Source organism: Aquarana catesbeiana, linkage group LG01, assembly GCF_042186555.1.
Source record: "Aquarana catesbeiana isolate 2022-GZ linkage group LG01, ASM4218655v1, whole genome shotgun sequence".
NCBI lineage: Eukaryota > Metazoa > Chordata > Amphibia > Anura > Ranidae > Aquarana > Aquarana catesbeiana.
Window position 1 is genome coordinate 834,384,748 of NC_133324.1, and position 12,134 is coordinate 834,396,881.

General features: G+C 41.7%; 1 protein-coding gene across 6 annotated transcripts in view; it reads right to left on the reverse strand.

Moving 5' to 3' along the window:
• Positions 1–12,134, reverse strand: part of LIMCH1 (LIM and calponin homology domains 1) — a 397,172-nt gene that overhangs the window by 194,790 nt on the left and 190,248 nt on the right. For all 6 annotated transcript variants that reach the window (XM_073608522.1, XM_073608523.1, XM_073608520.1 and 3 more), the window contains one exon: positions 5,256–5,325. Coding sequence is in view for 3 of the 6 variants with exons in the window: in XM_073608523.1 (XP_073464624.1) it covers positions 5,256–5,325 (70 nt within the window). In the remaining 3 variants the exon portion in view is untranslated. The remainder of the gene's footprint in view (positions 1–5,255; positions 5,326–12,134) is intronic.

Here is a 12,134-nt window from a genome sequence, read left to right on the forward strand (position 1 = left end):
TTGGGCCCTTTTTAAATATTGGTGCTACATTGGCTTTTCTCCAATCACCTGGTACCATTCCAGTCAGTAGACTGTCAGTAAAAATTAGGAACAATGGTCTGGCAATTACTTGACTGAGTTCCCCAAGTACCCTCAGATGCAGGCCATCTGGTGACTTATTAATGTTAAGTTTCCCAAGTTTAATTTTAATTCTGTCCTTTGTTAACCATGGAGGTGTTTCCTGTGATGTGTCATGAGGATAAACACTGCAGTTTTGGTTACTGAAGCCCCCCGATTACCTCGTGAAGACTGAGGAGAACAATAAATTCAATACCTTCACCATCTCACCATCCTTTTTAACTAGATGTCCTTCCTCATTCTTTATGGGGCCAATATGGTCTGTCCTCCTTTTTTACTGTTTACATACTTAAAAGGATCACTAAAGAAATAATTTTTTTTTTTTTTTTAAATAACAAACATGTTAACATGTTACACTTGCGTCCACTGTGCAGCTCGTTTTGCACAGAGTGGCCCCGAAACCTGGTCTTCTGGGGTCCCTCGGCGGCTGTCTCGGCCCCGCCCCCACAAGGACTCAACACCTTCATGCGAGCTCCCTCGCATGGTTTTGAGTGCTTGCGGGCGCCCTCCCGTGATACAGCCGGCGGCCATAGCCGCTCACTGTATCACTCGGCCCCGCCCCCCCGCATCATTGGATGTGATTGACAGCAGCGCGAGCCAATGGCTGCGCTGCTTTCAATCCATCCACTATAACCATTCAACGGCCAGGTTGAGCGGCGAAGAGGATGTCGGGGGCGAGCGCGGGACTTTCGAGGGGTCAGGTAAGTAATATGGGGGGGCTGGGGGGGCCGGTATTGTTGGATGTTTTTTCACCTTAAGGCATAGAATGCGTTAAGGTGAAAACACTTTTACCTTTACAACCCCTTTAAAGAATTTCTTGGGATTTTTTTTGCTCTCCTCCGCTATGTATCTTTCGTGTTCTATCTTAGCCGCCCTAATTGCACCCTTACATTTCTTGTTGCATTATTTATAAAGTCTGAATGCTGATGATGATCACTCAACCTTATATTTTTTGAAGGTCCTTTTCTCCTTTTATTTGCTCTTTTAAATGTATTACCCAATGGGATGCATTGGCTAATGCCCTTATTTAATATGCTCTTAAAGCAAACCTCTCTCTCCTCCGTGTTCTTTGTTCCTAAGATTGTATTCCAATTCATGCCTTCTAGCAAGGTTCGTAGTTTAGGGAAGTTGGCTCTTTTGAAATTCAGTGTCTTTGTATTCCCCTTATGTTTCCCATTTGTGTGATTTATACTGAAGCTAATTGACCTGTGATCACTGTTTCCTAAATTGCCCCGTATCTCCACATCTGTGATCAGGCCTGTATTGTTGGTAATCAGTTGATCCAGTAACTCTTTAGTTCAAGTTTGTGCGTCTACCATCTGAACCATGAAATTGTCCTGCAAGACATTTAGGAACTGGCGAGCCTTAGACGAATGCGTGGTTCCCTCCGTCCAGTCTATGTCTGGATAATTAAAATCCCCCATTATGATAACACTTTCCATCCTTGCTGCTAATCCAACTTGTGATAGGAGATCCGTCTCCCCCTCCTTCTTCAGGTTAGGGGGCCCATATTATTTTACCCTTTGCTTCATCCCTCTGGAGCTCTACCCATAAGGATTCCACCTCCTGCCTAGCTCCCTTAGTGATGTCATCTCTCACATTCACTTGTACATTATTCTTGATACATAGGCATACCCCTCCCCCATTTTTATTATCTCTATCCCTGCCATAAAGGGTATACCCTTGAATGGTTGCCAGCCAATCATGAGAGCTGTTGAACCAGGTCTCTGAAATTCCCACAAAATCCAAATCCTCCTTGTACAGTATCTCTAGTTCACCCATCTTGTCCACCAGGCTCCAGCCATTGGTGAACATGCCATGTAGTTTAGACTGGTCGCATACTATCCTCTTATTGGGTGTTCCAAGATTGCAACTAGGACTTGTTACTATACTTACCTTGGGTTTATGTGCTTTAGTCAACCTACCACTAATGCCCCCAATACTATCCTCGAATATGTTCCGCGCTGACCATCTCTAGCTCTGGGCCCTCCCCCCTTCGCCTGGTTTAAAAACTCCTCCAACTTTTCAGCCATCTTCACTCCCAGCAGATCTGTACCCTCCTCATTTAGGTGCAGTCTGTCCCTTCTATAGTACTGGTGACTGACTGAGAAGTTGGCCCAGTCTTCCAGAAACCCAAACCCCTCATTACTGCACCAGCTCCTCAGCCACTTGTTTACTTCCCTAATCTCCCTCTGTCTTTCTGGTGTGGCTCGAGGTACTGGTAGTATTCCTGAGAATACTACCTTGGAGGTCCTTTTCCTCAATTTAGCTCCCAAGTCCCCAAAATCATTTTTTAGGACACTCCATCTGCCTCCGACTTTATCATTGGTGCCAACATGCACCATGACAGCCGGGTCTTCCCCAGCCCCTCCAAGTAATCTGTCCACCAGATCTGTGATGTGCCGAACCCGAGCACCCGGTAGACAACATACAGTTTGGTGCTTCAGGTCTTTGTTACAGATTGCCCTCTTTCCTTCTAAGAATTGAGTCCCCTACCAACAGAATCTGTCTTTCCTTTCCCTTCGCTCCCCCCCCCCCCACTCTCACTGGAGGAGTTCTTCCCCCGGCAGCTAGGAGAGTCCCTCAGCTCCAGCAGTGCTGGTCCCTGACTGGTTTCACCAATGTCACTCAATGGAGCGTACTTATTGGGATGCTCCAGCCCTGGATTGGTCTCCCTGGCACTTCCCCCTCTACCCTTCTACCCTTCCTGGCTGTCACCCATCCTCTTTCCTAGTGCCTGCACCTCTTTGTCTCCACCCGCCTGTGCTGGCCCCATCCGGCACCTGCCGTGTACGTTCCTGGCTCTCCTTTAGTATGGAGTATGGTCTTCTCAGTGCTGCCAGTTGCTTCCACAGATTCAGAACCTGGGCTTCCAGGGAAACAATGTGCTTACATTTTGCACAGCAGTATTCACCCTCGATTGGATGATCAAGGAACGCATACATGCCGCATGATGTACACCGAGTGGCATCTCCACACCCTGCGGACATCGTACCTACTAATTTAGGGGATTATACCCTGTCCAAATTACCTAACAACTAGCTTCCTAACACTAATACTCAACAAGACAATACACGGGTACTCAACAAGACAATACACAAGTACTCAACAAGACAATACACAGGTACTCAACAAGACAATACACAGGTACTCGCAGACCCACGTGCAGTCTAAAACTAAAATCTCTAAATCTACTTGCACCCACAATCTAACACTAACCTATCTAGCCCTGTAAAGCAAAACTCGCTATACATACCTTTTCTAAAGCCGATCCGATCCCACGCTGTCATCTGCGGCATTTCTGTGGAGGTGGGTGCAGAAGAGGCAACAACAACAGAAGCTCCATAGTAACTCTATGGGTGACATCACTTCCCAAGCATTTCACAGCCATTGTCGGCTGTGTCCTGCACAGAACTTCTGACGCTGGAGACCGGACCTGTATGTATAGTGAGTTTTGCTTTACAGGGTTAGATAGGTTAGTCTTAGATTGTGCCTGTAAGTAGATTTAGAGATTTTAGTTTTAGGCTGGACTTCCACTTTAAGGTCAGGTACACATATGCTCAGCCGCGGGTTCGTGCCTGGGTCCAAAGCGCATCTGTTCACCGGTTCAGGTGCAATTCAGGTCTGAATTTTTCCCTAATGTGACCTGAACCAGACCCAAACGTGCACAGGACCCTTTTTGCAATCCGCTCCTCGGCCGCCCTGGACCTGTGAACCGACTCCATTGAGAACCGGTAACACTTGCATGTCATGCGAATTGGAAATGGGGAAACCCGCATCCAATTTGCACATATGTGAACCCAGCCTTATACATACAAGGCTCAATCACATTTGGGGTGCTCACGGAAGTGAGCACTCCAATTAACCCCTTGATTACAGTACTAGCGTGCCACAACCGCATGTATTGTACAGTTGAAGGGCACTTAAAGAGCAGGCCCATTCATTTGTCACATTCAAAAGCAACAGAGGTTATAAATCTTGCTGTGGCTGTGAAGCTGCTCAAGATCCGGTGTTTGTGCATCAGTAATGTGTGCAGGGACCCTTGGACAAAATATAGTAATTTATATGCACTACAGTAAGTGATTATATTTGCATAAAATATCGCATTCACTTTTTCTGTCTAGATGCTTGAATAAATGCATTGAGTTATGTAGATAAAGAACCTAGGTGTATTGCCTGTGGGTGGCTCAGCTCCTCTAATACAGTAGATGCTATGGATTACTCTTGCCGTCTGAACCCTTCACCCTCATGGACACTCAAGTAAAGTATAGGATTTCCTGCCTTTATTTTTCTTTGCACAAACATAGAATGAATTATGTTTTGAAACAAGGTGCGCAGGGCTTGGGAACATGGCCAACTTCACCATGCCTTGACTATTGTAAAATGGCGAACTGATGAATACTGAATTATCTAGAATAAGCAAAAGAAACCTCTACGATTTCAGCTAACCTGAAATAAAAGTAATGCCTAGTACACATGATGGGAATAATTGGATGAAACAAAAAAAAAAAATGCATTTGGAGTGAAAGCCAATAATCTATTTGTTAGTACACAGCTTTTGAGAGCCAAGAACGACAGCTAATGCAAAAATATCCAAAGGGACGAGCATGACATTTTTTCTCATAAGATAACAAAATTAACCATTTTCGTGTAATTAGTATAGTATTTGTACAAAAAGAATCTAGTGACCAAGAAAAAAACAGACGATCATTCGTCTGATATACTTAGTGTGTACTAGGCTTAAACCATGTCACTTATGTTCCAGTATGTGAGTGATGTGAAAGTGATAAGCACTCATGATATTGAGGGAAAGACATATGGGAAGGTTCCATCAGTCTGCAAGTAGGGAAGAAGGAATATCAGGAAGAACCACCTCCACAGCGTGCGATACTGGATGGGGTACAGACAGTAGCAGTAGTATGAGAGGGCACTATGCATGCCTCCTCTTATAGTAGCACACACCAGTTAATGGCTGCTAACATGAATTCAGGTAATAGAAGCCATTTTACATAAATTATATCATATGCCTATGTCATGGTCACTGAGCTGGAAGAATTAAAGGAGAAATCTAGCAAATGATTATAGGTGTACCATTCATATGGGGAACAGAATGATAATGAGCATACAAACAAACTTACCAAACCAGCAATAGGTGTTGGTAATCGGTTTATCTTCTTTATAAGCCCTGGTTTAATTGCATTCAACAGCCTGCAAAAATAAATAATAAAATAAAGAAATAAAGTACAAATATTATAAAAGGAAAGATTTTTTTTTTTTTTTTTTTTTTTTAGGGCATTGCGGAAAAACAAAATACAGATAACGGATGCAAGCTTCTTCGCAAAGTGGCATATGAGACTTAGAAATAAAATAAATGGCACACTCCTAGAGCTGATGTGTATTGAAAATGACTAGTAAACATACCATGTGACCGAACTCCCCTCCAATCACGTAGTATTTTCTGCAGTACTATTCAGAGAAAAAAACTCTGTATAACACCCTCACACTCCACACTATAGACATGGGACAGAAAAAATACTTTGTGATCCATTTAATATTTGCTGTGCGAATGTCCCAAACATCTGTCACAAATAATCCCTGTAATTAGCCTAATATAGTTAAAGGATAAGTTCACCGTTACAAAAAATAAATAAATAATAAATGCACTTTTTTTGCAGGTAAAAAAAATAAATATGCAATTTTTTTTTTTTGTTAGCGACCTGTAAAGCATTGCACCTACGATCAGCAGATTGTGGGTGTAATCCCACAGTCCTGCAGACTGTCTGTGTAGCAGTCTGTCTGTACCTCCAATATGGGCAGGAAGTTACTGAATGACATCCCCAATGAACTACCTAAAGTGATCAACAGCACCCTGGTAGTTCATTGACAACTACAAGCCGACAGCCGTAAAGGATGTGTTGGTACTTATACTTTTTCCATCCACAGATCACTGTGAATGGATGATGTGGTTGGGCGGGCAGCGTTTATTTTTAGATTGTGACAGCGAGCAGGGGGAGAAAATCCCCTCCTAGCTGTGAAAATGGGGGGTTGGGGGTTGTGGAGGCTGGTGCATCTATAACATGTTACACAAGGTGAACGTATCCTTTAATTCCTATGGTCGTCTGCTTCAACTAGTGTCCATATTGTGGTATTTTTCTGAAATACCACAATCAGGAAAATACTGCATTATGGTCTCTAGATGGAGCGGATGATCATGCAAACGCATTAGGTAAATTACGGGGATGATTCCTGACAATTGTGCAAATACTTGAGACATTCAAACACTGGATCTTATAAAGAGACCCTTATAATGCTAGCAGAAAGCATTATCCACTCTCCACTATAAATGGGCCTCCTAGGTTCAAGTCATTATGCTTGGTATTAATTAGTGTGTGTGACTTATCCTCAGTTCTCATTGGTGCTTACTGTTGAAAATAGTGGATGATATGGAAAGTGACTTTAATATATATATATATATATATATATATATATATATATATATATATATATATATATATATATATATATATATTTATTAGAGTACTGAGCAAAATAATAGAAGACAGTGAAAAAAGAATCACCTGGGTCTGGTATACAAATTATCAAACAAACTGATCAAAACACAGACAGCCTGAGCTTCCAAAAAAACCTGCCCTATGCTGGTCACACTTCCCATCAAGTAACCAGGTGATCACTAGTATATGACAAGATTGTTCTACTCAGGGATTTACAGTGCTTACCTCAACTTGGACTAAAATATTTAAAAACCCTGCAAGTACAAAAAAAAACTACCTGTTGATCCTGGCAGACATGCACTCAGCACCTAATAGAAGAACTGGAAGGTCTGATAAGAATCCTTGAGATAACACTACAGTGTGCACAGGACAGCTCAGAGGTTTTGACATGGTCAAAGTGGATCTTTTACACCTATAGCACAGATATGACTAAATGTTTTCAATGGTACTCTTAGACCAAAAGGGAGCAAATAGGAGAAGTTCATCGGGCGGGATTGCATACACTTTCAGACAACACCATTTTTGCCAAACTTGTGTATAATAAAGAGAAAACGAAATATGAAGTTTCAGAATCGCCTGTATACTGTGAATATAAGAGCAGGAACTCGGTTTTCTCCCTGTTTGAGTAGATTTGAATTAAAGTGGAAGTTCAACCTAAAACTAAAATCTCTAAAATTTATTCGCAACCACAATCTAAGACTAACCTATCTAACCCTATAAAACTGCAATACATACCTTTTCTGAAGCCACCCTGGTCCGGTCTCCAGCAGCGGATGCTGTGTGGAAGAGACAGCCAACAATGGCTGGGAAATGCCAGGGAAGTGCCATCACCTATAGAGTTACTATGGGGCTTCCATTGTCAGCTGCCTCTCCTGCACAAGCCTGCATAGAGAAGCCACCGCTGACTGCTCAGTGTGGGACCAGAGCGGGTTCAGAAAAAGGTATGTATAGGGATTTTTTCTTTACAGGCATAGATAGGATAGTCTTAGATTGTGGCTGCAAGTAGATTTAGAGATTTTAGTTTTAGGCTGAACTTATACTTTAAGGACCAAGTTCACCTTTGGTAAAAAATGATAAAAACTTGATAAAATGAAAAGCTGCATGGCTTGTGATTGAACTAGGAGCGCGCTCACCAGCGCCCTCACAGTTCATTGAGCAATACAAGTCATCTGCCACATAGCCGTGCTGATTTGGAAATGTGACTGGCTTGGAGCTTATCATACAATAAATATGGGTGTAACATGCTCAAAAGGTGAACTTAGCCTTTAAGAGAAACACCAACCCCCCATGTTAATCCCCCCTTACTTGCGTACTTTGCTAGTCACAATTAGGGTATACACCCAGCAAATTTGGCATTGTTGTTCTAGACTCCACCAGCTCTGCTACCACATGTCTGGTCCTGCACTGTTAATTTTTCTACATCAATGGGAGCGGTCTGTCTCTTTCGGGTTTTTTCAGCCAGCCCCAGATGATGTGCCACCAGATCCGCCCTCCGGCCGCTTCATGTCCCTGCTTGTGCAGCCTACTGGGATATGTGGTGGGGACTTGCAGAAGCAGGATAGGTCTCCATAATGGAGGTTGGGAGGTGTGGTGGAGTAAAAAAAACAATCCAGCTTTGATGGGCAGAAGGTTAACAAATGAAAGTTTGCTTTTAGAGTAAAGATCCAATTTTAGTACAGACTCATGAGAAGAAACCCACAACAACCAATTTTCATAATCGATTAGTTGGCCGATTATTGTTTCGATTAATCGATTAATCGGTTAATAACCTTAAAAAAAAAAAAAAAAAAAGGGGGTGATGTATAATTTAGTTAATATGTAAAGTTTTAAAAAAAGGCAATTCATTCTTAAATATCTCTATGCAGTGGTGAATATAAATAACCAATTATATGTTTAGGGAGCAAAATATCTAATCCACTCTGAGAATAACAGACAGAGGAGATATAGTGTATATACTATTAGAGGAGATAAACTGTATATACTATTAAAGGGTGAATCTGGTAAATATCATCAGACTCAGAGATCAAATTTTTTTATTTAAAAAAAAAAAAAACAAAAAACAATGCCCTCCTTCAAAAAAAAAAAAAAAAAAGTCATTTTAAGAACGTTCGTTCGATTTTCTAATCGTTAGTGGGGTAAAATCGAAGTTAATTTTCAACCACAGTGATGGGAAAATTTGGAAATAATAGAAAACGTCTTGGTGAAAGGAATTATCAGACCACTGTATGTGGTTTTCGTTCAGAAATTACATTCATTTTAAAAACCAGGATGTTAAAAACAAGTGAAAATTTCAAAACGACATTCTTTCATTCACCAAATGTACAAAGATTTTTCATCTGAATATTCTCGTCTGAAAATTGAGCCGTGTGACCAGCATAAGGCTTGGTACACACCTATGCAGTTTGCTTTTGATCTGTTTCTGCAGTGCTTTTTGCTGTGCGTTTTGATTTTTGCGCACGTGATTTTGCTGCGATTTGCGTTTTTGCCTTTTTCTTTGGACAATTTGTTGTTGAGCAGATTAAAAAAAACACAAATTGCTGCAAAAAACGCATTACATGCTCTTCTGCAGCTTCTCCATAGAAGTGTATTGAACCAAAAAAAGCACCTTTTGCGTTAAAAAAAGTCCCTGGCTGCGTTTCTGCAAAAAGCACCAAAAAACACATAGATGTGAACCAGGTCTAAGACGCTTAGAAATATAATGGGGTTAAAAAAACTAAAATTAGCCCTTTATTGTACAAAAAAAGCCAAAAACAACAGATAATCACTACTGTAAGGGGTTAATTTTTTTACCGTAGAACTGTGAAAGTAATATTTACAAAAAGAGCGATTTGCTCTTTTTGTACTATAAAGGACTCATTTTAGTTTTTTTTACCCCATTATTTTACTGGCCGATTAATCGATTATGAAAATAGTAATCAATCTCATAAACAATTAGTTGTCGATTAATCGATTAGTTGTTTCAGCCCTAACCAATTTATTCAGTAAACTGAATGCTGATTGGTTTCTACTGATTACTGAACGCATTAAAGTAAGAACGGTTTCATTTGTATTGGAGCTTCATTGATAGACCAATTTGGGGAAATGAGTGGCAGATGGATTTATGCTAACTGAAACCCCAACACCCGAAACTAAATATTCCCTTCTAGAAGGTACATGTTGGGCAGGGACAGCATGGATCTAGTGTAAAATATTTTTTAACACCAGTAACATTCGTATCAACAAGACTTTTAGGTGTGGTGGGAAAGTTCTTCTTGGATGTGGATTAAGTACAAGCTAAGATTCCTCCTTAATTGTTGCAAAGTAGAAAAAGCAGCTGGATCTGGCACACAGTCACAGTCACTAATTCCGTGCTGCCAATGTCATCCCACTCTGTTGGAAATGTTCTCGGAGGACGAATAGGAAACCATGATAATTCCCTCCGCTTTCTGAATACACAGAAATAAAAAAAAAAAAAAGTCTGATACGACTGGGTCATTAAGCTTTGCATTCTTGGATATTCCCACAAATTCCAATCACAGCCTCAGCGACAGAACTGTCTAAAGTGTTGAGACTTCAATGTTCTGGAAATCATCCCAGGCAACGAAGGAAGGAAGGAGATTGCAACTGTAACACACTATAACAAGGCCTCTGGGCACAGATCACATTTTTCCCTAATATAATGACAGTACTTAAGCGACCTGAAATTAAAAAGGATACTTCGCAAGGACAAAAAGACAAGTGGCCTTGTAAAAGCCTATAATATGTAAGGAGGATCAGTAAGCAAACGTTATGGTCCCCATTAATAAAACTTTGGATTCTTACTAATGAGTGCTACAATCTCTCAGATCAAGCTGAATTTGAACCCAACAAAAAGGTTTTACTAAACTATAAATATAACAGAATACCACGTCACAGGCAACACCATGCTTTGGGTTTTAATGTACTTGTATATAAAGGGAATTACAGAAAATTACACATTTCCTAAACAGTGGATTTTAAAACCTCAGAAATGCTGTGCAAGTGAAAGCAGCTCTTTTCCTTATGTTCAAATTCAAATTGCACGCAAACTCGATGTTCAGCACTACTCATGTATTGTTACAAAATCTGTGCCAGCTGCATAGGCGTCGTTAATAGGGGGCTATTGAGGCTGGAGCCCCGAATGTGGGCTCAATAGCCCCGAGTGTCTAAGCGAGAAGTAGCAGCGGCGGCAGCCGCATTTTACTTTTGGTGTAATGCGCAGGTAGTCAGGACCGATCTGATCCTGAGCAGGGCCGGCTGGCATCACTATTCATAAGCAGCATAGGCGTCTTATTGTGCCAGGTTAGGGGGGGCAATAAAATGCGCCTGTGAAGACATCCCAGCGCTCTGTGCAGACAGCGTTCTGTCAGCCTGCTTTCTGTCCCCAGCCTGCAGTGTCGCCCTAGCAGCATCAGTGATCAGAGGAGGGGGGATGGAGATGTCTGCTACCGGAGGAGACACGTAAATCACAGAAAGATGACCTCTGGTGGACACCGCTGGCAGTTCCCATCCTTTGGCTTTTAAAGTTTTCTGCTTGCTGTGACCCTCTGTGGTGGGGGGTCATGGCCTTCTGGTAAGAAGCAACCCCTTCTATTCTCTGGTGGTGGACCCCTCTTCGCTATTACAGAAATATACCTATTGTCACTTGGACTTTTATTTTTTGGTGATTTAAACTCACTATGACATTTTATTGATGCCTCATTGGACGGGACTGTTTCTTTCACCATTACCATATGTTTTGCACACTGGTTTATTTTTATATTTATTTATTTGTTATGTATGATCACTGTATAAACCTCTTGCACTGTAGATTTTACATTACGCACTACTAGTATTAGCGCAACCCTTTGTTCTTCTTATGCCTATTTACAATTGATGTTTTTTGTTGGGATTGCTGCTTTACATATTCTTTTTTGGTTTACAGCGCAGTTTTTTTCTATTTTCTATATGGATACAGTGGAGAACAGAGGTGTGGGGGGTTTACACTGGAGAACAGAGGAGTGGGGGGTCTACATTGGAGAACAGAGGTGTGGGGGGTCTACATTGGAGAACAGAGGTGTGGGGGGGATACAGTGGAGAACAGAGGTGCTGGGGGGGATACAGTGGAGAACAGAGGTGCTGGGGGGGATACAGTGGAGAACAGAGGTGCTGGGGGGGATACAGTGGAGAACAGAGGTGCTGGGGGGTGCAGAGGGGAACAGGCATTCAGGGTGGTACAATGATGAAAAGGTGCGCAGGGGACTACAGTGATGAAGCAATTGTGGTGATCTGATGTGTGAAAATACAGGAATTGGGGTGATCTGAGATGTGGAGGTTCAAGTTCACCTTTGTAAAAAAATAAAAAAATGCAGATCTTTTTGCAGGTAAAAAAAAATGTTAATTTATTATTATTGTTACTAGGAGACTGTAAAGCATCGTCAGTGTATCTGCCTGCTCGTATGGACAGGCAGTTACAGTTAGCCTGTCCATATACTACCCAGGTCAGTGTTGTAGGTCAGGTAGGTAAGT